The sequence below is a fragment of the Tupaia chinensis genome, unplaced genomic scaffold (assembly GCF_000334495.1).
Source record: "Tupaia chinensis unplaced genomic scaffold, TupChi_1.0 Scaffold000350_1, whole genome shotgun sequence".
Taxonomy (NCBI): domain Eukaryota; kingdom Metazoa; phylum Chordata; class Mammalia; order Scandentia; family Tupaiidae; genus Tupaia; species Tupaia belangeri.
This window is the reverse complement of record NW_006159844.1, coordinates 3,316,941-3,342,545: the sequence shown is the minus strand read 5'-3', so window position 1 is coordinate 3,342,545 and position 25,605 is coordinate 3,316,941. Positions and strand designations below refer to the sequence as shown.

Here is a 25,605-nt window from a genome sequence, read left to right as displayed (position 1 = left end):
AGGCCAATAACATTTACTTTTTAACATTTTTATGATATAGTAATCACATACTTTAAATATTTATTGGTATATAAGAGTTTCCATTGAATAGTTCGAATTATGCATGGCATAAAATGGAAAGAATAATTACTTTTATTCAGATTAATCATATACTTTTCATTAATAACAAAATATTGTTTTGGTAAATGTTTGAAAGTGGCTAGTTTATTTTCATGGCTTCTTAAATTGGTGAAAACAACAGTACTGTATACTTCTTTCTCTGAAAGAAAGTAATCTAGTTAAAAGAGATCTATACAATCTCTTGGTTACAAAAATGGCATGAAATGAGAAATCCTCCAAAGTTATTTTAAAGTGTAAATTTTCTAAATATAGCTTTGATTTTTTTTTTTTAGTTTTTCACTTTTCCCTTATTTTAAAATGCAAAGTAAGGCATTTACTTGTAGCATTAGGAAGAATTATTATATCAAAAGTAAAAAAGTAGTGACTTGCTTAAAAAAAATCTTTTGGTTTGAAACTACAAAAAATTCAGTAACTGACCCTATGTGGACTCTTGAACTTTTTTATATTTTCTCATTATATATACGTTCTTAAATAAGCTTATCATCTATCTGATCAGGAGGAAGTACTACAGAAAAGCAAGACAGAACAAAAAGAACATCCATGTCAGTATGTTCATAAAAAGAGGAATAATATAAGATTATACTTTTCTTGTTTCTTGTAATAATGAAGAACAAATAATCCATATAAGCATGGACATTTGTTTCTATTGTTGCTCATTTTTATATTAAAAATAAAAAATGCATTTGGTATATTAAAAGATGAACACATATGTATTATTATATTTAAAAAATCAAACTATTTCACATTAGAAAAAATATTTGTAAAAAATCTGATTAGGGATTATAAATAGCAAATAGGATATAAAAATATATGTCTATAGTTTTTAAAAATAAATTATTAGTTAAGATATGAGGTATTTAAAGGAAAAAATGGGCATTTGCCTAACAGAAATGCCTGCTATTTCCTTAGGGTAAGCATTTCCTTAGAGTACATAAAATAAAAGATTTTTATATAAGGTTATTTATTTAGTATTCCTTATGATAGCAAAACAATTAAAAACAAACAATAAGAGAATTTTAAAATATATTATGGTACAGTTGTGCTGTAAGACTGTGTAGTAATTTAAAACTTGCTGATGAATATTTGATATGAGAAAAATCTTTATAACTCAAGGTTATATAAAAGAAGGGCAAATACTGCATTCATAATATTGTTAAGAGATCTATATACATATATATACACACACACACACACACACACACACATATATATATATATATATATATACATGGGAGAAGTACAAAATGAAAGGAAAATTTGGCTGATTTTAAGTGAAGCTATTGTTTCAGTGAAACAGTAAGTTTCTGCTCTTCTCAGGTTTTATATGATGAACATGTATTAGATTTAGTATAAGAAAAAGTAAATATTACATTTAGAAGATGTGATTGTTTTTTAAAAGTTACTTACACTCCATTATTTAAATAACCTAATTAGGAGGCCAGTGGATGATGTGGTGGTTCAGAAACTGGTCTCCCACATGGTCAACCACAGTTCAAGTCCTGGACCAGGTGTCTTGCTTTCTCACTCTCTCTCTCTCTCTCTCTGTTTTTCTCTGGTTAAATTGAAGAATAGTAATAAATAAATAATAACTAAAAATAAATCATTAAAAAATAATAGTAATTCTTATGATCAATGTAAAACATGAAGATCATATAAGTCAAAGTTTTATGAAAACCATATAATGGAGTGATCCAGTTTTCCCATTTTAACTGTGTCTTTTTTAATAGTCTTTCAAATTTCCCTCATATGTACTTTTATATCTTTATATGCATGATGTAACTAATGTATATATATTAGTCCAGCTTGTCTTCTCAGGAATGTTTGTCAAGGATAAGAATCTAGTACAATCTGGGGCCAGTAGGTGGCGTGGTTGAGGTGCTGGAATCTCGCAAGGTCGCTATGTGCACAAAATACCAAGAGGAGAATGGAGGAGAAGGGATTGCAGCATGACCATCCTCCCAGGGTGGGGGTGGGGGGTGATTTCTCACTTTCTGTCTCTCTCTCTCTCTCCAATAAGTACACATACCCTGTAGCAAAAATATCTCAAAAAACAAAAGAAACTAGTATAGTTAAAAATCACAGTGAAAGATGCGTAGTTCTCTGTAAAACAGGATGAAACAAAAGGTGCCCAGTTCTCTGTTAAAAGCCTTGTAGTCAGACTGACCCAGGTTCAAATCACAGCTTTGATACTTAATGTTGACTCTATACTTTGGGGCAAGTTACTTAGCCTTCCCAGGCGTATGTTCTCCTGTATAAGATGTGAGTCCTAACTAATTTACTAGATAATCGTAAGGATTAGATAATATATAAAACCACCTGCTATATAGATAGTAGACCAGTTCCCCCATATTTTTAGAGCTACATTCCACAACCCCCAGTAAATTCCTGAAACCACAGATAGTACCAAATCCTATTATACTGTAGTTTTTTTCGGTACATGTGTTCCTGTGATAAGGTTTCATTGATAAAGCAGATTCAGTAACAGATTTGCAATGATAACGAATAGTAAATAGAATGATTATAACAGTATACCGTAATAAAATTTATGAGAATATGGTCGGTTTCTCTCAAAATATCTTACTATAATGAATATTTGATATGAGAAAAATCTTTATAACTCAAGGTTATATAAAAGAAGGGCAAATACTGCATTCATAATATTGTTAAGAGATCTATATACATATATATACACACACACACACACACACACACACATATATATATATATATATATACATGCATATTGTACAAAATGAAAGGAAAATTTGGCTGATTTTAAGTGAAGCTATTGTTTCAGTGAAACAGTAAGTTTCTGCTCTTCTCAGGTTTTATATGATGAACATGTATTAGATTTAGTATAAGAAAAAGTAAATATTACATTTAGAAGATGTGATTGTTTTTTAAAAGTTACTTACACTCCATTATTTAAATAACCTAATTAGGAGGCCAGTGGATGATGTGGTGGTTCAGAAACTGGTCTCCCACATGGTCAACCACAGTTCAAGTCCTGGACCAGGTGTCTTGCTTTCTCACTCTCTCTCTCTCTCTCTCTGTTTTTCTCTGGTTAAATTGAAGAATAGTAATAAATAAATAATAACTAAAAATAAATCATTAAAAAATAATAGTAATTCTTATGATCAATGTAAAACATGAAGATCATATAAGTCAAAGTTTTATGAAAACCATATAATGGAGTGATCCAGTTTTCCCATTTTAACTGTGTCTTTTTTAATAGTCTTTCAAATTTCCCTCATATGTACTTTTATATCTTTATATGCATGATGTAACTAATGTATATATATTAGTCCAGCTTGTCTTCTCAGGAATGTTTGTCAAGGATAAGAATCTAGTACAATCTGGGGCCAGTAGGTGGCGTGGTTGAGGTGCTGGAATCTCGCAAGGTCGACTGCAATTCGAGTTCCAGACCTAGCGGCGTGAAACACATGCCAGGCGTGAGTGCCTATGTGCCCAAAATACCAAGAGGAGAATGGAGGAGAAGGGATTGCAGCATGACCATCCTCCCAGGGTGGGGGTGGGGGGTGATTTCTCACTTTCTGTCTCTCTCTCTCTCTCCAATAAGTACACATACCCTGTAGCAAAAATATCTCAAAAAACAAAAGAAACTAGTATAGTTAAAAATCACAGTGAAAGATGCGTAGTTCTCTGTAAAACAGGATGAAACAAAAGGTGCCCAGTTCTCTGTTAAAAGCCTTGTAGTCAGACTGACCCAGGTTCAAATCACAGCTTTGATACTTAATGTTGACTCTATACTTTGGGGCAAGTTACTTAGCCTTCCCAGGCGTATGTTCTCCTGTATAAGATGTGAGTCCTAACTAATTTACTAGATAATCGTAAGGATTAGATAATATATAAAACCACCTGCTATATAGATAGTAGACCAGTTCCCCCATATTTTTAGAGCTACATTCCACAACCCCCAGTAAATTCCTGAAACCACAGATAGTACCAAATCCTATTATACTGTAGTTTTTTTCGGTACATGTGTTCCTGTGATAAGGTTTCATTGATAAAGCAGATTCAGTAACAGATTTGCAATGATAACGAATAGTAAATAGAATGATTATAACAGTATACCGTAATAAAATTTATGAGAATATGGTCGGTTTCTCTCAAAATATCTTACTATATTGCACTTACCTATGATCAAATCACTCTTGACCATGGATAACTGAAACCAAGGAAAGCAAAACCATAGATATGGGGGGACTACTGTTCTCAATGAGTTGTAGCTAATATTAGTATTATTGATTAATTTAACCTTCATGAAATTCTTAACCCTCTGATAATGTCATTATTGCCAAAAGTTATAAAAAAGACATTTTCTCCTATTTAGCTTTTAATTGAAAATGTATGGTTTAAGGCCAGCCAGGTGGCATAATGGTTAAGGCAGCTGAATCCCAAATGGACAACTAAATAGTTCAAGGCCCTGACCCAGCAGCTTGGAAAATATGCCTGGTGTGTGTGTGTGCACACTCTCAAAATCCTGATAGAATAGAAGAGAAAGGATTTTTGTGTAGCCATCCCCTCTGAGGGATCCTTTCTCACCTTCTCTTTTTCTCTCTTTCTGTGGTAAACACACAAACCCTATAGCAAAAAATAAGTTATAAAAATTGAAAATTAAAATGAATGGTTACTATTAATAGATTTTAAAAAATGAAATAAACTGAAAAATGGATGGAAAACATTGTAAACCAAGGATCATGTAATAATGAAGATTGCTGTTTATACATGTGTGTGGGTGCATGAGTGCACGAGTGTGTATATTTTTAAATAACACTAATACATTTTTCTAAATGTAAATCCAAAATAAAAGAAAGGAGATACAAAGAAGTTTGGCTTTAATGCTAAAATTATTATAGACCTTCATGTAGACTGTTATTTAGCTTTGTCTGTTTTGTTTCCCTCTTTTTATATATATATAATATGAATTCTGTCATTCTAATGTGATTTTTTTTTTTTTTGCAGAGGTTTTTGCTATAGGGCGCGTGTGCTCGCCAGACAGAGAGAGAGAGAGACATAGAGACAGAAAGCGAGAAATCACCCCCCAGGGGGGATGATCACACCACAATCCTTTCTCCTCCATTCTCCTCTCGGGATCTTAGGCACACACGCACACGCGCCCGGCGTGAGTTTTAAGCCACCGGGTCCGGGACACGAACCGCGGTCGACTACGTGGGAGTCCAGAGACATAGCCATTACGCTAACTGCTGGTTCCCTCTAATGTGATCTTATGAGAGTTTAAAACTGAGCTGTGCGTTGTAACATAGTAAAATCTCAGATGACTGACCTTTTTACTTTCTCCATTTCTTATATCACCCTATCATTACCATTTATACTGTTTATTAGGCATTTACATGTTTCTGAAAAATAGGTTAATTTCTTTATAAATCAAACAAGAAATACTTATTAAGGGCCTTTTGTCCTAGGCAAAATGTTAGTCATTGAGTACATGTTAGCACATAAGGCAAATTTGAGACTTTAAGACATTTCTTTTTGCCTGCAATTCTTCTCAGTGATAGTATATCATATAGTGGTTAAATGGTCAGACTTTGGATTCAGACCTCTGTTCTAATTGTTTTACCACTTATCATGTATAATGACAGACTCGTTAAGCCTTGATTAAAACCTACTATAGGTTGCTATGATGTTTAAATGAGATAATGTTTATGAAGTGCTTTCGATAAATGGTAACTATGAGGAAAACGCGATAATGCCACCATCTTGTACTCTCAAGACTTTTCATCTAATAAAGAACGTGATCAGAGTATTCCTAACATAGGCTGAACTTACCTAATGCAAAAAAAATCTGATATACAAGTATCCCAAAATCCATAACCTTTCATGTGGACATTATACTACAAGTGGAAAATTCCACTTTTTACCTCACATGATGGATTGCAGTCAGAATGCTGTGTTACAAAAAATATATATATAAAATTATGGTATGTATATAAGGTATATATAAAAAGTAAATGAATTCTGTGTTTAAATTTGAGTTCTGTCCCCAAGATAGCTCATTATGTATATACAATTATTCCAAAATCTGAAAACAAAACAAAACGAAATCTGAAATACTTCTGGTATCAAGCATTCTGAACAAGGGATAGTTATGTAATTACATAAATAACTAGCCCATACTAGTTACATAAATAACTATCCCATAGTTATAAAAAGCTATTCAGCAGTTCTTTATGTATGTTTTTTAAACAATGAATCAATTTAAACCTCTTTTCTTTAAAAAATAGTTTATCAAGAATTTTTTATCCCATTTTATGCCCAGTTTTTAACTTTCCAGATTTTTAAACTTTATTTAGATAGTTAGAAAAAAAAAAAAAAAAAAAAAAAAAAAAAACAGAAAAAAAAACCTTAATCTCCACATTTTAAAGGGAAAATGTGTGATAAGTAGATCTTACTTAGTTTTAGGTAAAACTGAAATGACTAGCTCACTTCCTTTGTGTTAACACAGGGAAAAATTTATCTCATTGTAACTATTGAAGGGTTTTTAAAAGAGTTTTTTGTCTCATTGCATTATATATGTGGATAATATAATTTGGAAATCGTTAGCATGTGTAACCTTCAAATACTGGAGATATTTTAGAAAAGTACAGCAGAAACATCAAATCTTTGTCCTTCAGGTAAGTCTTCTCACTTTAAATAAGTGATATAGCCATAGACATTTCAAAATTTGTTTTTTTAAATTGAATTTAACAATGAAATTAGTATTGTATGATCTAATTTGCATCTACTAATTTGTTCTTATGTCAGTGATATTTATAACTTTTAAAAATAACTTGTTCAATTAAACCTTTTTCCAATAAGCTGTCTCAATAGGCATTGTCTAATGTTTTATGTCTCTAATTTTTATTCTGTTACATTTACAGTATACAGATGTTTAAATTTTACATAAAAGTGTATTTATGTAAATAGTTTTATTATGAATTATTTTTGTGAATTAAAATATTTATTATTTCTTTTAAAGCCTTTTTTTTATTTCTTAGAAGCTCACTTTAGAGCCTCTGCTTTATATGTTAGTTATTTTTCTTTCTTGCATGTCATCCATTAAAGATTAGCTGTGGAAGGTTGGAGCATGGAGAGATTATGAATGACAGAACAACTCCTGTAGAATAATAATCAGTTTTTGGTATTTAATGCTGTTTGACTTTTGCAGACACATTTCTTATTAACCTTTGGTACAAAGAGAAATCCAGGTTCCTGATATCTCATGGAGAAGATGAATTTGAGATCCTCTTCCAATTAAACTGAAATAAAGCCAATATTGGGTTTTAGCCAAAAGAACTCCTTAGTTTCTAAGTCTTGTGTTTTTAAGTCTACCTTTCTTTCTGTCTATCTATTTAACTATCTATCTATCTTAGTACATTTTAACAAATAATTCAGTGGTTACGTAATTTGCTTAGCTTACTTATACTGACAGTGTAAGCATTAAATCTGCTTTTTCCCTTTAGACATAGATTCCATCCTATATACACAAAATTTAGGCTATTTTGTAAATTTAAAATTATTGTTAATTCTTATTGCAGAAAATGTTAATCTGGTTTTAATAGGGAGGAGAGAGTTTATTTGTAATTGTTGAAAGGAAGAGAACATGGAATCCCTGAAACTTTTAAGTTTTTAAGTTCAGTTTAAAATGTAAATGTTAAAAATAGAGATAGATAATCTACTTTTGTAGCAAATGCATCAAGACACCCAAACAATTAATAAGGAAAAATAAAAATTGTTATATACTGAAAAAAATGTTAATATTATTTGTTCTAAAAAGATCATTTTTTATTGTATAACATATCTCAGAAAAGGTTGATCATCTAATAATTAGGTGTAAGAGCGAGTTCTGAATACTGAAGAATGGAAAGTGACATAACATTTACTTTTAAGAAATGATACATCTTGAAATCCCAGTTTTACGTGTATCTACAGGACATAATAAAACACCTTTTAATCTAATACTTGAATGCCTTAACAATATTACGTTATATTAAAATAATAAGTATATATCTAATTTTAATGTAGAAGGAAGGAAGGTTCAAGAATATAATTAATAATTTTTAAATGAAAATAAAAGGACTTATCTCTGTGAAATACAGCAGGTAGAAATATTGATAGATAGAATGTTGGTTACACTTTGGCTATAGAATTCTAGTGATATGAATCTGAATGAATTTCAACCTGTGCTAGGTGAAATAATACTTGAGTGTAGAGTATGGTTTATTTTCCATCTTCTTTTTCTAGAAAAACAAGTTGATTAGACAGATTTCTTTATATATATCCATAATCATTCTAAGTATAGTGTATTATAGATGTTAGCATAGTAGGCTTTTGAGGACATAGGTAACTATGGTATTTAAAACATAAACATTGCAAAAATAACAGAAAGCTATTCAGAAATTTATCCTAAGACTTTTTTTTTGCATTTTTGATTAATGATTCTAAAGAGGAAATGATATTATAAAAAGCTTAGGTAGCGGTATATTTCACAGAATTTTCAAGTTACTGTCTGTTAAAATTTAAAATAGTCTGTTTACTAAATAGGTAAAATACATGTTAAAATTTTATTTCAAAAATGCATAAAATGATTGATGATGATTTTAATACTTCTGCGGTAAATTTATTTCTTTCACATTAATAAAGGTAGCTCTAGTATCAAGTACGTGATATCTTTGAATGTAAAAGCAGAGCATAATTTTAAAAAGTGTTCTTCTATAGTCTGAATAATCTGTAGGAAATACATGAATATAATAATTGAAAGATTCATTTAAAAAGTTCTTGTCTTATCATTTTGCTACTTACCCTTCTATTTTAAAATTTTTCTAATTAATTTTTAACATTTTCTGTACTGCTGCTGAGTATAAAAGCATAACAGCTTTGCAGAGTAAAGCTTGACAGGATATCAGGAGTTGAAAAAGCTGACTTTCTCACAGATGCGGTGGCGCATGTCCTAAGACTGTGCCACACCATGTAGGACCACATGGGAGGGCTGAGTTTCATTCCTGAGCCAACCTAAATGCTGGGCTTGGTGGTCTGTGCCTGTAATCGCAGTGACAGGAGGATTCCAAGCTCAAGGTTGTCTTGGGTTACAGAGGAAGACCCTGTCTATAAAAAGACTTGGGCAAGGCGGCACATAGATGTAGCCACATTTGAGAGGGTGAGGCAGGAGGATTGTGGTACAAGAAACTCCTTAAAAAAACGAAAACAAAAAAACGGGCCGGTAGGTAGTGTGGTGAAGGGCACTAGATTCTCACATGGCCAACCGTGGTTTCAGTCCAAGGCCCGGCGGCTTGCTTTCTCGCTTTCCCTCTCTCTCTCTCTCTCTCTCTCTCTCTCTCTATCTGTGTGTGTGTGTGTGTGTGTGTGTGTTCCTCTTGTAAAATAATAAAAATAATAATGATGATAATAATAATAATAAATGAAGTTTTATAAAATCTCCCCCACAAAACCTGAGTTTTAATCTAGTTTTCATACTTTTGGCATTTTCCTAAATAATTGCTTATATATCTTCTCAAATATTTGTGTACAAAGATGTTTGTAACAGTGTTGTTAATATAGTGAACAGTTGGGAACAGTGTAAAATCTAATGTTAGGAGCATCTTAGTTGACTTTAATATGGCATCTTCAGATGTAAAATTTCACTATTTTTTAAAAACTACTGAAGACTATAAGAACAAAGTCTGTTTATTTTAATTATACACAGAAAGTTATAAATGTAAATTATTTGTCTCCAAATGTTTACAGTGGCCCTGTATTACTTTTTTTTTTTTTAATTTTCCTAGAGAGCATGTGCACTCATCAGACTGAGAGAGAAAAAGTGAGAAAGCATCCTCCATGGGGCATGGTCATGCCAGAATCCCTTCTCCATTTCTCCTTTCTGAGGTTTTGGGCACACATGCATACGTACCTGGTGTACTTTTCAAGCCACCTGTCTGGAACTTGAACCACAGTGTAGGCCATGTATTCAGCCACCTTAACCATCATGCCATCAGCTGGCTCTCATATTACTTTTTATTCAGAAAAGAATATTTCTAAAATAATTTATAAGTGATGATAAAGCAAATCCTATTTTAGAATAACCTAATAGTCTAGCCTGTAAAATAAATTCTGGAGTAATAAGTTGAATTCAACATTATGATATCAAAAATAAAATGACCAAACTATTTGGAGTAAGTTTGAGTTAATGTCCTCCTGATGTGGGCCATTTGAATCTATTTTTAAATTTCTAATAACAGATGTGAGCCAAAAAAAGAGAAATTAAAGCTTTTAAGGAAACTAGAAGGTATAGTGTAATGTTTGTGGTTCTGGCATAGGAGGTTTTATAAAACACTAATTATTATTATATTTGCAGGGAATTTATTTAACATGATTATAAATCTCTCAAAAATGTTTACTCATATAAAGCTGTAATGTATAGTCAGAGAATTTGTGTTTTTTTGTATATATGGTAAAAACTGACCATTATTTTTGTTGCTTTGATTTTTGGAGCATGGATTATTTTCAGTGATTATTTGATAAGTTTAAAATTGTAATGATTTCTTTTTCCCTCTTTTTGATTCAGCCTTTTATATTTACATAACTACCATGGGGATGTTAACAAATGGATCCTGGGAAATTTTTATCCTTCAAATTATGTTATTTAGAGAATCATGATCCAGTGTTTAAACTAGAATGTTTTCCAATATATACCGCCTTACTCCTACTGTATTTTAAAAGTAGTTTGAAAAGTGTAGAATGTGGATTTGTCAATTGACTTGATTCTACTAAGAAAATATGTACTCTGCCTTGACTCAATAAACTCATACTTAGTATGGTTCAGCTTCTTCATATTTACTCTTGCCCATATTAGAAAACAATTAGCTTACTAAATACATTTGAGTATATAGTGGGGGGGGGTGATCCTTTCTGAATCTCTCTCTCATTTGACTAAGAATTACAGGATATTTAATAACCATGTTTAAAAATGGAGATATCCAAATATTATTGTAAACACCCAATGATTTGTTTTACCTACAATATAAGTATTTTACTTGGTTGGCTTACATAGTAGCTAATAATATTTGTTAATGTAATTTAACTGCTGTGAACCTTTACTGAACAAATATTGAAATTTATTCAAGTCAAAGAAAGAGAATCTCTAATGACTTTTGTTAAAGCTTCTATTTAATAGTTAAGGAGAAAAGTTTGTATGACATACGAGATGCAATTAACAGTAGATTTTACATTTAATAAAAAGAAAGAAGCATGCGTATTTGCTTTATTCATTCCATCATAATTTGCATTAGAGCTGTGGGTGTTTAATGAGCAAATTCCAACTAAAATGCTATATTGATTTTCTAGTGAACTTTGTAATAGTCATCTACCTTGGAAAAGCTCAGTGTTTACAATTAAGTTTTCTTTACTAAAAATATTTGAGAGTTGCATATTGATTCCTTAAAAGTACTGTTCTAGAAAGGAACAGGTTTTTCATACTGAATTTCACATAACTGATGTTAAAAATTATCATTTAGTAATACTTTGCTTTTGCCTTTTTCCTTTTAAAGTTTCAATTAATTTTAATTGACAAATAATAATCGTGTATATTTATGGAGTACAATGTGATGTTTCCATACATTGTGGAATAATCAAATCAGGTTAATTAACATATCCATCACCTCAAATATGAGTTAATGTTTCTTTGCACTGAGAACATTTAAAATCCATTTTTATAATTGTTGTTATTAACTATAGTCACCATGCTGTGTGATAAATCACCAGAACCTATTTCTTCTGTGTAACTGAAACTTCGTACCCTTTGCCCAATACCTCCCTGTTCCCTGTCCACCCCCCAGTCTCCACCCAGCCTGGCTCATTTCACTTAGCATAATATCCTTTAGGTCCAGCCATAGAGTCTCAAAGACAAACTTTCTTGTTTTTCAAAAGCTGAATAGTATTCTAGTACGTTTGTATATACCACATTCTTTTAACCCATTGATGGGCACATCATATCCTGGCTATTGTGCATAATGATACAGTGAGCCTAGGAGAGCAAATGCCTCTTTGACATACTGATTTCATTTCCTTTGGTTATGTATCCAGAAGTGGAATTATTGGATCATACAATAATTCTGTTTTTAGTTTTTTGAGGAAACTCTGTACTGTTTTTGAAAATGTTCAAATTTACAATACTACCAATAGTGTATAGGGGTTCCTTTTTGTCTTCATCTTTACCAGCACTTGTTATCTTTCATCTTTTTAGTTTTCTTTTTTTATCTTAATGACAGTGTATGTTCATGCACATGCAAGAGAGAGAGCGAGAGAGAGAACCCTTCACAGACTTGTCACACCACCATTCTCCTTCTCAGTCCTCCAGCCCTTCAACCTCCTCCCCACCCCCACCCCCCCCACTTCCTAGAGCACATGGAGTGTTTTCAGACTTACTCTGGGATCTGAATCTGCTGTTGATCCTGTGGTCTTTAGCCTTGCAATGTACCTGAGCCACTCTGTGCCATCTTTTTGACAATAGCCAGTACAAGTATGAGATAATAGTTCATGATTTTAATTTTGTTTTTCTGCTGATTAGAGATTTGAGCATTATTTTCATTTATCTGTTAGCCATTTGTTTTCTTTTGTGCAATGTCTATTCGAATCCTTTGCCCAGTTTTTAATAGAATTATTTGTTTTCTTCTTATTAAATAGATCTAGTTACTTATTTATTTTTGGATATCAACACCTTAACTGATGTATTATTTGCATATATTTTCTCCCAATCTGTGGATTGTCCCTTTATTCTGTTAATTGTTTCCTTTGCTGGGTAGAAACTTCATAGTTTGATGCAATCCCATTTGTCTATTCTTATTTTCATTGCCTGTGTTTTAGGGATCATATCCAAGAACTCTCTGCCTACACCATTGTCGTGGAGCCTTTCCTCTATGTTTTCTTCTAGTCATTTTCTGCATGTGAATATTTAATTTTCCTAACATTATTTGTTGAAGTGATTGTTCTTTCCCCATTGTGTGTTATTAGCACCTTTGTTTAATATAAATTGACCATAGGAGTATGGGTTTATTTCTCAGCTCCTGTCTTATTACATTGATTGATGTGTCTTTATATGTCAGTACCATGCTGTTTTGATTAGTATGGCTTTGTGATATATTTAAAAACCCAGTAGAGTTGCCTCCAGCTTTGCCCTTTTTGTTCAAGGTTGTGCTTGATTTTTGGAGTCTTTTGTAGTTTCAGATAAATTTGAGGATTGCTTTTTCTGCTTCTGTGAAGAATGACATTTAATTTTGATAAGGATTGCATTGAATCTGTTGAGAAATATCTTAATTTTGGAAAACCTTTATCATTTATATATTGAATAACCATTAAGTCTATAGAATAATACTTTAATTTTGGAAAATGTTTTTATCATTTATAGAGAAATATGGTTGTATAACTGGATTTTATGTATATGTGCATTCTGGCATTTAAAAATTTAACCTTAGAATACTTAGATGGGGCCAGCAGGTGGCATATTGGTTAAGGCACTAGACATTCACATGGCTGACTGTGGTTTAAGTCCTGGATCTGGCAACTTGAAAATCATGCTGGGCACTTGTACATGCATGCCCAAAATCCTGAGAAGAAAATGGAGGAGATGAGATTGTGCCTTGTCAATCCTCCCTGAGGGTGGTGATTTCTCATTTTCTCTCTCTCTGTCTTTCTGGTGAGCACACATGGCCAATGGCAAAACCTTTTTTAAAAATTATATACAATTTCAAGAATACAGACAGAAATTATGCAATTTCAGGTTATCTGAAAAGCTCCCATATATTTGTGCACAAATCTAGACGGTGCCATTTGTATAATAATCTTCAGTATACTTGTGGTGCTCCCTGCTCTGTGCAGAAGTGCAGTGCTAAACAGCTCAGCTCGGCCCCATTTTATTCTTCCCTGCTCTCCCTTCTTTCCCTGCCATTGTCCCATTGAGGTAAACAATCCTGAATTTGGTGTTTATCATTTCCATGTTTGTTTTACTATTTTTACAAATTATATGTATCCACAAATTATTTGTAGAGTTCTTTTACTTTGCAAGTTGCTATTTTCCCCAGCGTCTTTTTTATTTTTTTGAGGTTTGTCCATTGTTAATTCATTTTAAATTCCAAGTAGTATTCTGTTCTGAATGTATACTAATTTATTCATTTTCATTCTTGTTAGTGGACATTTGGGTTATTTCTTTCTTTTTTTGGAGAGGATTTTGCTACAGGCTGCGTGTGCTCACCGGAAAGATAGAAAGAGACAGAGAGACAGAAAGTGAGAAATCACCCCACGGGGGGCTGGGGGGAATGGCCATGCCGCAATCCCTTCTCCTCCATTCTCCTATTGAGATCTTGGGCACATAAGCACATGTGCCTGGCGTGAATTTAAGCCACCGGGTCTGGGACTCAAACCACGGTCAACTACATGGGAGTCCAGCGACATAGCCATTATACCAACTGCTGGTCCCACATTTGGGTTATTTCTAAGTTTTTGTTATAAGCAATGTTATAGTGAGTATTTTAATACATGTCTTCTTTTGCACATGTGCATGAATTTCTTTTTTTTTTAACTTTTTTTTTTTAGAGGTTTTCGCTATAAGGTACGTGTGCTCGCCAGACAGGCAGAGAGAGACAGAGAGACAGAAAGCGAGAAATCACCCCCCAGGGGGGATGGTCACGCCACAATCCCTTCTCCATTCTCTTCTCGGGATCTTGGGCACGCACACACACGCGCCCGGTGTGAGTTCTAAGCCACCAGGTCCAGGACACAAACCGCGGTTGACTATATGGGAATCCAGCGACATAGCCATTACGCTAACTGCTGGTTCCCTGAATACAAATGAGATTTTTTTTCTCCATTGTAGGTTCAGTGTGTCTTCAATTTTAATACATAGTACCAAATTGCTATTTAGGTGGTTGTAAAAATATATATGCCTATCTGCCGTAAATATCAGAGTTTTCTTTGTTTCACAAGTTCACAACATTTATTATTAGACCTAATTTTTGTTCTTTTTGTGGGTGTGAAATAGAATCTCAGTTTTGCAGTAGCTATTAAATATTTTCTTAATACTATTTCATTGAATAAATAAACACTTCTTAAAACAACATAATATTTTTTATTTTTATTTTTGCTAAATGTATGCCTTTTCCTTTCCTTCCCTTTCCTTTGATTTATTATTGGTTATGTATTTTGATAGCTCTGGTTGAAGACGTGTATTTTGCACAAAGAGAACGTGATGAGGCTATGATGTCTAGACTGCAGTTGGCCATCCAAGAGAGAGATGAAGCAATCACACGAGCCAAGCATATGGAGGCATCTTTAAAACTGTATGTACACATTTAAAGCTATATATGATAGTATGATATTTATAAAATGTGTGCATTATATGGTGATTACCTATTTGAAAATTTTACTAACTTTTATATATTACACTATGAAGTAATACAAAAGGAATCACATCATTCTTGGGACCAGCAGTTAGCGTAATGGCTATGTTGCTGGATTCCCACATAGTCGACCGTGGTTCGCATCCCGGACCCGGTGACTTAAAACTCACGCCAGGCGTATGTGCGTGCGTGCCCAAGATCCTGAGAGGAGAATGGAGGAGAAGGGATTGCGGCGTGGCCATCTCCCCTGGGGGTTGATTTCTCGCTTTCTGTCTCTCTGTCTCTCTCTGTCTGGCGAGGGCACGCGCGCTGTAGCAAAAACCTCTCAAAGAAATAAAAGAATCACATAATTCTCGACACAATTACTTTCTTCTTCTTAGTTCTATTGATGAAGCTCTTACCCTCCTTCCTCTGTGATTTCTCTTTTCCTGTTGTCTTCTGTTCCCTTTATTGCCTACTTTCGTGATTTATTTTATTTATTTCTTAAAGAATTATTTTATTTAACTTTATATATGTGTGTATGTATGTATGTATTTAAATTTTACCAGAGAGGGAGAGAGGGGAGAAAGAGAGAGGGGGAAAGTGAGAAAGCAAGCCTCCTGATTCGAGGGGGGAAAGTGAAAAAGCAAGCCTCCTGATTCGGGACTTGAACCATGGTCAGCCATGTAGGAGTCCAGCATCCTTAACTACCATGCCAACTGCCAGCCCCTCTTGATTGATTTTAGCTGCCTGGATTCTTTTACTGTTCTCTTCTTAATATCCCTGTTCTTGTTCTTTACTACTTTTAATATATGTACTGCTGAAATGAACACTCATTTACTACATTTTTTTTAAAAATTTTTTATTTAATTTTTTAAATTATTATTATTATTTAAAGTTTTTCTGTAGAGCACATGAACTCTTGAGAGAGAGAGAGAGAGAGAGAGAAAGGTGCCGGTTCTGGGATTTGAACTGTGGTTAGAAATGTGAAAGTCCAGCACCTTAACCATTACGCCACCTGCTAGCCCCTCTTTACTACTATTTACTTGTAATTTGTTTTTAGCTGTGACTCTTAATCTTTAGTGACACTTGGAAAAGAGTGGAGACTAACAGTCTCCATTGTTTAGAAAGTAACTCAGATGATAGATAATTAATGGGCAATAATTAGAAACACTGCCATAGAAATATTTTTTTTCAATTTTAATGGCCACCTGGGGGAATCTTGTTAAATGCGGATTCAGTGTCAATAGATCTGGGGTGCGACTTGAGATACCTCTTTTTTATAAGCTCCTAGATACAAATGATGCCAGTCTAAGGAGTATGCTTTTGGTAGAAAGGTCCTAAAGCTTCTAATAATATGTTACCTTTAAAAATAGATGAAATATGTAATCTAATAGTTAATGATGACCAATCAATACACTTATGACAAGTTTGCACTATTCAGCATTGTGCTAGACTTTCTGGAGGGTGAGTGTGAAGTACTAAAATGTGGTTTATTAGGGAGACAAAGAGACACAATTAACAATGGTGTCAATTTTTTAAAGATTGTTGGGGACTCATTCTTACAAATTAAATTAATTGAAAACTGTAGGTAACCTAAATTCACAGTGCTCCTTCCAAAATAACCATCTTTGTCAGTAGCAAAACATTATTCCAAACACTTATTCTTTTACTTATATACTTAAATACTATTATTTGGAAGGCTAGATAGTTGGTGCCTGAATGGATGTATGCATAGAATTAATATTAAAATCAGGTTTTTGTTCACATGCTGTTTGATTTGATAGGCAGTTTAGTATAGAGTGTCAGAGAAGGGATTCTGGGACTAGTCATCTGTCTTCAAATCCTGGCTCTGTTTCCTACCCGTGTAACTATCAACAAATTACTCTGAGTCTCTGGGACTCCCATGTTTTGGCCCATGAAAGGAGTATAATGGTCCCTATCTTATACATAGTTTCTTTTGAGAACTAAACAAGTTACTAAATACTGGAGAGTGCCTGACTCATAGCAAGTGCTGTTTTAACTCTTACTTGAACTTAAAAGAGTAGTAGTGAATTGAAGTGAAAACAGAAGAAAATTTTGAACTTCATGCAGTATTTTATCTCAATGAAATGCATTAATTCCCTAAAGATCCTTCTAATTTTCAGAAAAAAGAATGTGAAAACTTTAAGGCATTAGAGTCATTCATTTTTTTTTTTCATGCAGTGTTTCAATTAAACAGTACCATTTGATTTTCAGGTATAAAGCAAAGAAATAAGCACTTTAAAATTCCTCCTTGTTTTCTCTTTCTATATTAATTTTACTTTAAAAATATTTGTAAAAGTTGTATTAGGTTCTATAGTCATAATAGTTTCAATTGCCAACATGCCCTCTGTTGTTTAAACTTAATTTTATAGATGGCGTTTTTATGTCTGAGTTCTTTATTGTGGGGAATCCCTGGGTGACCGAATTTCATTTTCAAATAGTTTTTTGAAGAAGAGCTCATAAATACTTTATTCTCTGATTTAACATGCTCCAGACAGACTGTGTATTATCCCTGTATTCAAATTGGTTATGAATAAAATTCTTGGGTCAAGTGTTCTTTGATTCTAAATGTAAAAATGTTACTCTCTTTCTTGTCTTTTGACATTGTGTTTAGCTGAAAAGAAGCCTCAAAGTGAATCAGGTTTTTGTTTGTTTTTTTTTTCCTCCTCTCTTGTGGATGAGTTTTATTTGTTTGTTGGTTTTTCTTTTTTTTTCTTTTCTGCTGGATAGCTGTATTTCTTTTTAAAATAATTTTTAAAATTTTCCTAGAGGCCAGGTATGCTTGCCAAAGAGAGAGAGAAAGTGAGAAAGCACCCCCTGTGGGTGATGGTCACACTGCAACCCCTTCTCTTCCAATTCTCCTCTCAGAATTTTGAATGGGTATACCCCTACATGCCACTGAGTTTGGGACTCAACTGTGCATTGGACCCCGTGGGACACAGTCGTATTAAGCACCAGCCACTGCCTCGCCCTAAAAGATTCTTACTTTTTTTTTTTTTTTTTAATTGCTAGAGTGTGTGTGTTTTTACAGGGGGAGAAAGAGAAAACACTCCTGAATGAGACAGGGTCACACTGCAATCCTTTGTCTTCCATTTCTTCCTCCCTCAGGAATTTGGGCATACATGAACATGTACCTGGCTGGACTTTAAAGCCACAGGAACTGGCATTTGAACTATCGTCACCTGTGTGCATGGCTGGCTATGTGGAAGCAGACTCCCAGTGCACTGCACTAGCTACTGTGCTATGGCAGGCCTCTTTCTTTATTTCTGAAGTAGAAAAATTTGATCAGTTTTTTATTCAATTCTTCATTCCCCAGTAACATTTTTAGCACACAGCATACCTTCAAAAGAACTATTTGAGTCCTCTTTTAATTTATAGAAGTTAGGACTTCTAATTTTTTAGAGTTCATTTATTTCTTCCGTGATTCAAAGAGAGAAAGAGACAGAGACAGAGAGATAGGCACCCCACCAGGGTTTTTCTGCCACATATATCCCCAGTCTCAGCCAGCCAAGATCACAGGCATGTGTGTGTGTGGGTTTCAAGGAGGTCTAGGCGTGAACTCAGAAGCTTTCTCATGTGTGTTTTGTTGTGTTACAACTGTACCACCGGTGGCCCCAGATTTCTTTCTTTCTTTTTTTTTTTTTAGCTTTTCTTTGATACTCCTGTTGTTCTTTCTTTCTTTGTTTCTTTCTTTCAGAGATTTTTTCCTGTAGGGCACATGCATTCTTCAGAGAGATAGAATGTGATGTGGAATGGTCATGCTGAAATCCTTTCTCTTCCATTCTCTTATTAGGATTTTGGGTACACACACATGCCTAGTGTAGTTTTAAGCTGCCAGGTCCAGGACTTGAACCACAGTCGACCATGTGGGAGTCCAGCACCTTAACCACTATGCCACCTGCTGGCCCCAAGACTCCTGTTATTCTTACACAGGGCACTTTTGTCCATATCTATTCAGTAATTTTTTAAATCACTTTTTCTCTGGATTCAGTGTGATAACGCCAAGCCTTTCATTTATATTACTAATTCCAATTACCTTTGCTTCTTTCCTTTCTTTCCCCTCTAATTAATTTCTTTAATTTTTATATTTTTGGTTTTTTTTTTTTTTCATTTTTGGTTCTCAACTTGTTTCCTTAAGTTTCCTATTTCCCTTTTCACTTCACTTTTATTGTTTTAGTATCTTATCTTTGAACTTTGTTTTATTGCATACATTTACTTTTCATGTTCTAAAATACCATGGAAATTTTTTTCTTTTCCTTGTTTCTTATTGGCTTACAATTCTGGATGCTGGGGAGTCCAAGATCAAGGTGCCAGCAATTGGCAAGGTCCTTCTTGCTGCATCATCACATGGCAGAGGGCAGAGGGACCAAAAAAAAAAGGCAAAGGGGGCTGATCTCATTTTTCTATAATTTATTAATCTCACCCATGAGGGTAGAACTACCATGACCTAATCATCTCTCAAAGGTCTCACTTCTTAATACTGTTAAAATGACAAATTTCAAAATGAGTTTTGGAGGGGACATTCAAACCATAGCAATTTGGTTTATGTTCTCTTTTTTTTATTAGGATCTTGTTTCTTTTGTACTGTTTTGTGGTGTATGTGCAGTTGCTATATGGTGATTTATTTTTCTTGTTCAAACTAAAGCATGGTGATGCTGTCAACAGCTTCCTTTGTTTCAATGGTATTTGTGAATTATTCTTGTGAACATTTCATTTTATTTGAGACCTGTATCATCCCTGAGCTGCAGTTTCTTGGCCAAGTATTGCTGTGTAACCCTAGAACAGTGGAGTGGAGGTTGAAGATAGAGAAGACTTCCTTGGAGCAGTATATTCCTTTTGTTAGAGGTTATGTTCTCTACTTATGGGGTTTTCTTTTGTATCATACAACAAGGGTTTATGCTCTCAGATCTTATGTATATTCTGATCCCATGGGGTATTATTTTTGGGCTTTCATTTGTTTTACCATTATGATAAAATATGGACAGCCCTGGAACCAGCAGATGGCATAGCAGTTACCTCGCTGAACTCCCACATGAACAACTATGGTTTGAGTCCCAAACCTGGTGTCTTGAAAAATCACACCAGACACTGTGCGTATATGCCTAAGACCCCCAGAGAAAATGGAGAAGGAATTGCAGCTTGGACATCTGCTGTCAGTGGGGAAGGGTGGTGGTGGTGGTGATTTCTCACTTTCCCTCTCACTGTCTCTGTCTCTCTCTCTCTGGTGAGTGCTTGCACCCTAAGGCAAAACCTCTAAAACAAACAAAAAAAATTCACAGACATGACTTCCTCTGTACAGATTCTTCAGTAATACAGGCCTCTACTCAGGAAGTGTTTGTTTTACTTTTCTTTGGGCTAGACCTTAGTATTTTTTGTTGTTGGTTTTTAGAATTATTTATTTAATTTTATTAATTTATTCTTTTTAATTTGACCAGAGAGAAAAAGAGAGGGAAAGTGAGAAAGCAAGCCATCAGGTCCAGGACTCAAACCACAGTCAGGCATGTGGGAGTCTAGCGCCTTAACCACCCTGCCATTCGCCAGCCCCAGGCTAGATGTTATTCTCAGTTCATTTTCAGATTATTTTTATCCATGTGATATTAGTGCAAAATTCTGAGAATTTTTTTGGGTCATTGTCTTTTGCCAATACCTGTTTTCACGGGTAAAAAGTATGAGTTAGATGAACCTGACCAAGGTCACCATCTTTCCACCCTCCACTACATCCTTGATTTTTAAAATTACTACACCATGGTGGCCAACAGGTGGCATGTTGGTTAGGGGCACTGGACTCCCCCACATGGCTGACCATGGTTCGAGTCCCAGGCCTGGCAGTTTGCTTTCTTACTTTTCCCCTCTCTGTGTCCCTCTCTGGTCAAATTAAAAAAAAAATAAATAAATAAAAGTAAATCAATAAATAAACTTAAATAAAATAGTTCTTTAAAATAATCTCCATTTGTTTTTAAAAAATTACTATGCCATGTCTTACTTCTTATCTGGGTAATTTTTATTTTTTTCCATGTACTTATAAGATGGGATAAATATATTTCTGTGTTCAGATTTTCTGTGCCATTTTTATTTGGACTTTTGACTTTTTTATAAGCTTTTTATTTTAGAATAATTACAGATTTCAAAAAAGGTGTGAAGATATTATGGATTTCCTATATAATTCCTCATCCAATTTTCTTTACTACTTGCAGCTTTATTACAATGATGCATTTGTTTTGAGGAAGAACACTACATTGTTATATAACAGCGATTAAACTTCATACTTATTTCTATTTTCCTAAGTTTCCTGTAAGGTTCTTTTTGTGTCTCATGGTCCTATTCAGGATTTTATATCACATTTGGTAGTTACATTCCCTTAGCCTATTCTGGTCTGTGACATTTTCTTAAATTTTCCTTGTTTTTGATGACCTGGATAGTTTTGAGGAGAACTGATCAGGTATTTTATAGATGGTCTCTCAATTTGTTTTTTTTTTTAAGTTTTCTTTATGGTTAGAGTGTGGTGAGGTATTTAGGGGTTATGACCACAGAAGCAAGTTAAATACCATCCTTATCATATCATTCAAGATTATATTCTCCCAATATGACTTATCAGTCATGATATTAACACCTGGCCAATGTAGAGTTTGCCAAGTTTCTCCATGGTAAAATTACTTTCCTCCATTCGCCTTTTCATACTCTGTTTTTTGGGAGTAAGTTACTAAGTGTAGTCCATGCTCAAGAATGAGTGTGGGAAATTGCTGAGTTCCTCCTCCTCCTCTACAGTGAAATATCTATATAAATTATCTCTAACTCTTCATTATAGGAGTTTGTTTCTTTTCCCCATTTAGTTATTTATTCTATCATTTATTTCAGAAGGGACTCATGAATATTCATTTATTACCTTGGATTATATATAATACCATGTTACCTATTTTGTTGTTTGTATTATCCTGGGTTTGGCCATTGGAAGCCCTTTCAAACCCTTTCCTAGATCCCTTTAACATGTCTCCATCCTTGTGATTTTTTAACATTTTCCTACTTTACGAGACTGTAAGAAGTTCCAGGGTCATCTTGTCTTGTGATGCATGGGGCGTCCCTCATCCCTAGGATCGGCTATGCTCCAAGTAGCGCTAGTTTCTTTTATGGGGAAATAGTATTAGAAACCAAGATTTGGGTTCTAGGTGTGCCCATTGTTGCTGGAGCGTGACTACTTCTAGACCCTCTCAGCAGACAGAGTAGAAAAATGTATGTCTGCATAATTACTGATTCACATACACACATCTCTAATTATTTGTGTATCTATTCTGTATTTATATTAAGCTCAGCTTGATTTCATACTGTTCTTAATTCTAAATTAGTGCCACACAGTTCGTTCTAGCCTTCCTGTTTTGCTCATCTGTAAGTTACCTGTCTCAACAATAAGAAATTTGCTTCACCGACCACCATCCATTTACTTATTTGTTAAACCGAGTATACTGGGCTGTTTCAGAATCATTAACCTATGTATACCTCTATGAGAAACATGGGAGGTAATACATTACTCCCATGAGAAACAGCTGTACCAATGAGAATACATTGTGTATAAGTCCTGTAGCCTTCAGTCCGAACACTTTCCTGTTACAATACCAGTTTCACGTTACTCAGTTTAGCTCCCCTTTTACCCCTTTCCTCTTTGAGATTATGTCACTGTTTTCTTTTTTTGTTGTTGCTTTTGTTTTTGTTTTTAGAGAGATTTTTGCTATAGGGCACGTGTGCTTGCCAGAAAGACAGAGAGAGAGACAGAAAACGAGAAATCCCCCCCCCCCAGGGGGGATGGCCATGCCGCAATCCCTTCTCCTCATTCTCCTCTCAGGATCTTGGGCATGCACACACGTGCCCGGCGTGAGTTTTAAGCCACCAGGTCCAGCACTCGAACTACAGTCGACTACATGGGAGTCCAGCGACATAGCCATTACGCTAACTGCTGGTCCCAGATTATGTCACATTTTTGTAGTTAGGCTCTTTTATCATTGTATTCTGTACTAAGATCCTCAACTCGTGACTGATTCTCATACCCCACACCCCATGAGAAACGGAGTGGGAGATAGAGGAAAGGGAGGGAGAGATAGGTGTTTCTCACAAGGTCTCATCATGCTATGATCTTCTGGCCCAGCCTTCTAATTAGTTATGATAACAGGCATGTGCAACCAAGTCTGGCATGTTCAGGTTGGCCTGGGAACTGAACCTGGGTCTCCCATGCAGCTTTCAGCCTCCTGGGCCTAATTCTTTTTTAATTTCTATTGATTAAGGTTCATTTTCTGTTGCACAGTTCCATGGGTGTTGACAAGTGCATAGTGCCACATATCCAGATTCCCCTAGTCAAAAACCCTTCCATCTGCATAGTCATGGCAACTACAGACTTGTTTTTGGCCCCTATAGTTTTAATTTTTCTAGAATGCCCTATGAATGGAATCATACACTATGTAGTCTTTTCAGGCTGTCTTCTTCCACTTAGCAAAACACATTGATGTTGGTGCATGGATTAATATCTTGGTCTTTCTTCTTGTTGAATAGTATTTTCTTGTGAGCAGTCTGTTGATCTATTCACCTATATAAATGATACCTTGGTTGCTTCCAGTTTTCTTGATTTTGAATCAAGTCATTATAGGCATCTGCATACAGGTGTTCGTCTGAACATAACATTTTTCAGTACAATTAAGTAAACCTAGTAGCATGATTGTCAGGTAATATGTTAAACCTATTTCAACTTTATGATAAACTGCTAAACTGTCCTCCAGATTGGCTGTACCACATTTGATTCCCACCAGCTATTAATCTTAGTTTCTGATACTCTGCAAATTTGCCAACATTTGGAATTGTTGTTTTACTTTTATTTTCTTGTTTTGAGTGTAAGCTATTCTCTCTCTCTCTCACTCTCTCTCTCTCTCTCCCCTTAATGCCAGCGAGTGCAGATGTATGTGTGAGAGAGAGAGAGAGAGAGAGAGAGAGAGAAAGAGAGAGAGAGAAAGAGAAAGAGAAAGAAAAGGAAAGAAAAAGAAAAGAAATGAAGAGAGAAGAATGAATGAATGCAAGTCTCAAAGGCATCTGGTCACATTGCAATTCTTTCTTGCCTCCGTTTTTTTGTCCTGTCAGGAGGATCCTGGGAATGCACACATGGCCCAGTCTGTGGTTCAACCTTCCAGGACTAGGATTCAACTCGCAACCTGGCTCCCTCTACACAGCACTTAACCATTAAGGATGTGCTGTGGGACCACCAAGAGTCTGCAGTGTGAAAGGCGCATCTTTCTTCTCCCACAGGTCTCAAACAGCTTAGGTGGCAGGCTGTGCATGATGACTGGTCCTAATTTTTGCTACTCAGCCATTTTTCTCGATCTTGTTCTCTGATCCCATACATTCCAGATTGTTTGATGGATTTGTAATAAACTTCTAAGATGAAAGGGAATTTCTTGTTCATTGTATGCCTGAAATCTTGGCTTGTGTTCATCTTAGTAAACAAAAAATATCTGCAAAGACACCCATAAGTTCAGCTACTAAAACTCCTTTAAAGATCTTCTTTGCCAGTGGTTCCATAGTGCAGGCCATCCTGAGGCCTGAGCTTTTCCCTGTACACATACTTTTCAAAGTAGATACTTTCTTTTTTTTAGTTTCAGTAATGCAGTCACTAAACTGTAAAATTTTTATTTATGGATTTGGAAGTACTATTATGCTCAACTTATCATTTGCTGAATGGTGCTATATTATATTTACAGGTAGTATATGTCTGTCAATTTTATTACCTCACTTGATGACCAATTTTACTTATGAAATTGGCTCCTAAATAGATTGTGCTCCTTTTAAAAACACCAAATTTAGGGACCAGCAGTTGGCGTAATGGCTATGTCGCTGGACTCCCATGTAGTCCACTGCGGTTTGAGTCCCAGACCTAGTGCCTTAAATTCACACTGGGTGCATGTGCGTGCATGCTCAAGATCCCGAAAGGAGATTGAAGGAGAAGGGATTGTGGCATGGCCATCCCCTTTAGGCAGGTGATTTATCGCTTTCTGTCTCTCTGTCTCTCTCTGTCTTTCTGGCGAGTGCACATGCCCTATAGCAA

At 34.7% G+C, this 25,605-nt stretch overlaps 1 protein-coding gene and 1 pseudogene across 1 annotated transcript in view; one reads left to right on the top strand and one right to left on the bottom strand.

Annotated features, from left to right (window-relative positions):
- MIPOL1 (mirror-image polydactyly 1) overlaps window positions 1–25,605 on the top strand; it is a 289,171-nt gene that overhangs the window by 85,339 nt on the left and 178,227 nt on the right. Inside the window, exon 7 of the mRNA XM_006152366.3 lies at window positions 15,338–15,467. Coding sequence (XP_006152428.1) covers window positions 15,338–15,467 — 130 coding nt within the window. The remainder of the gene's footprint in view (window positions 1–15,337; window positions 15,468–25,605) is intronic.
- LOC106735259 (protein CEBPZOS-like) lies at window positions 24,729–25,410 on the bottom strand (annotated as a pseudogene).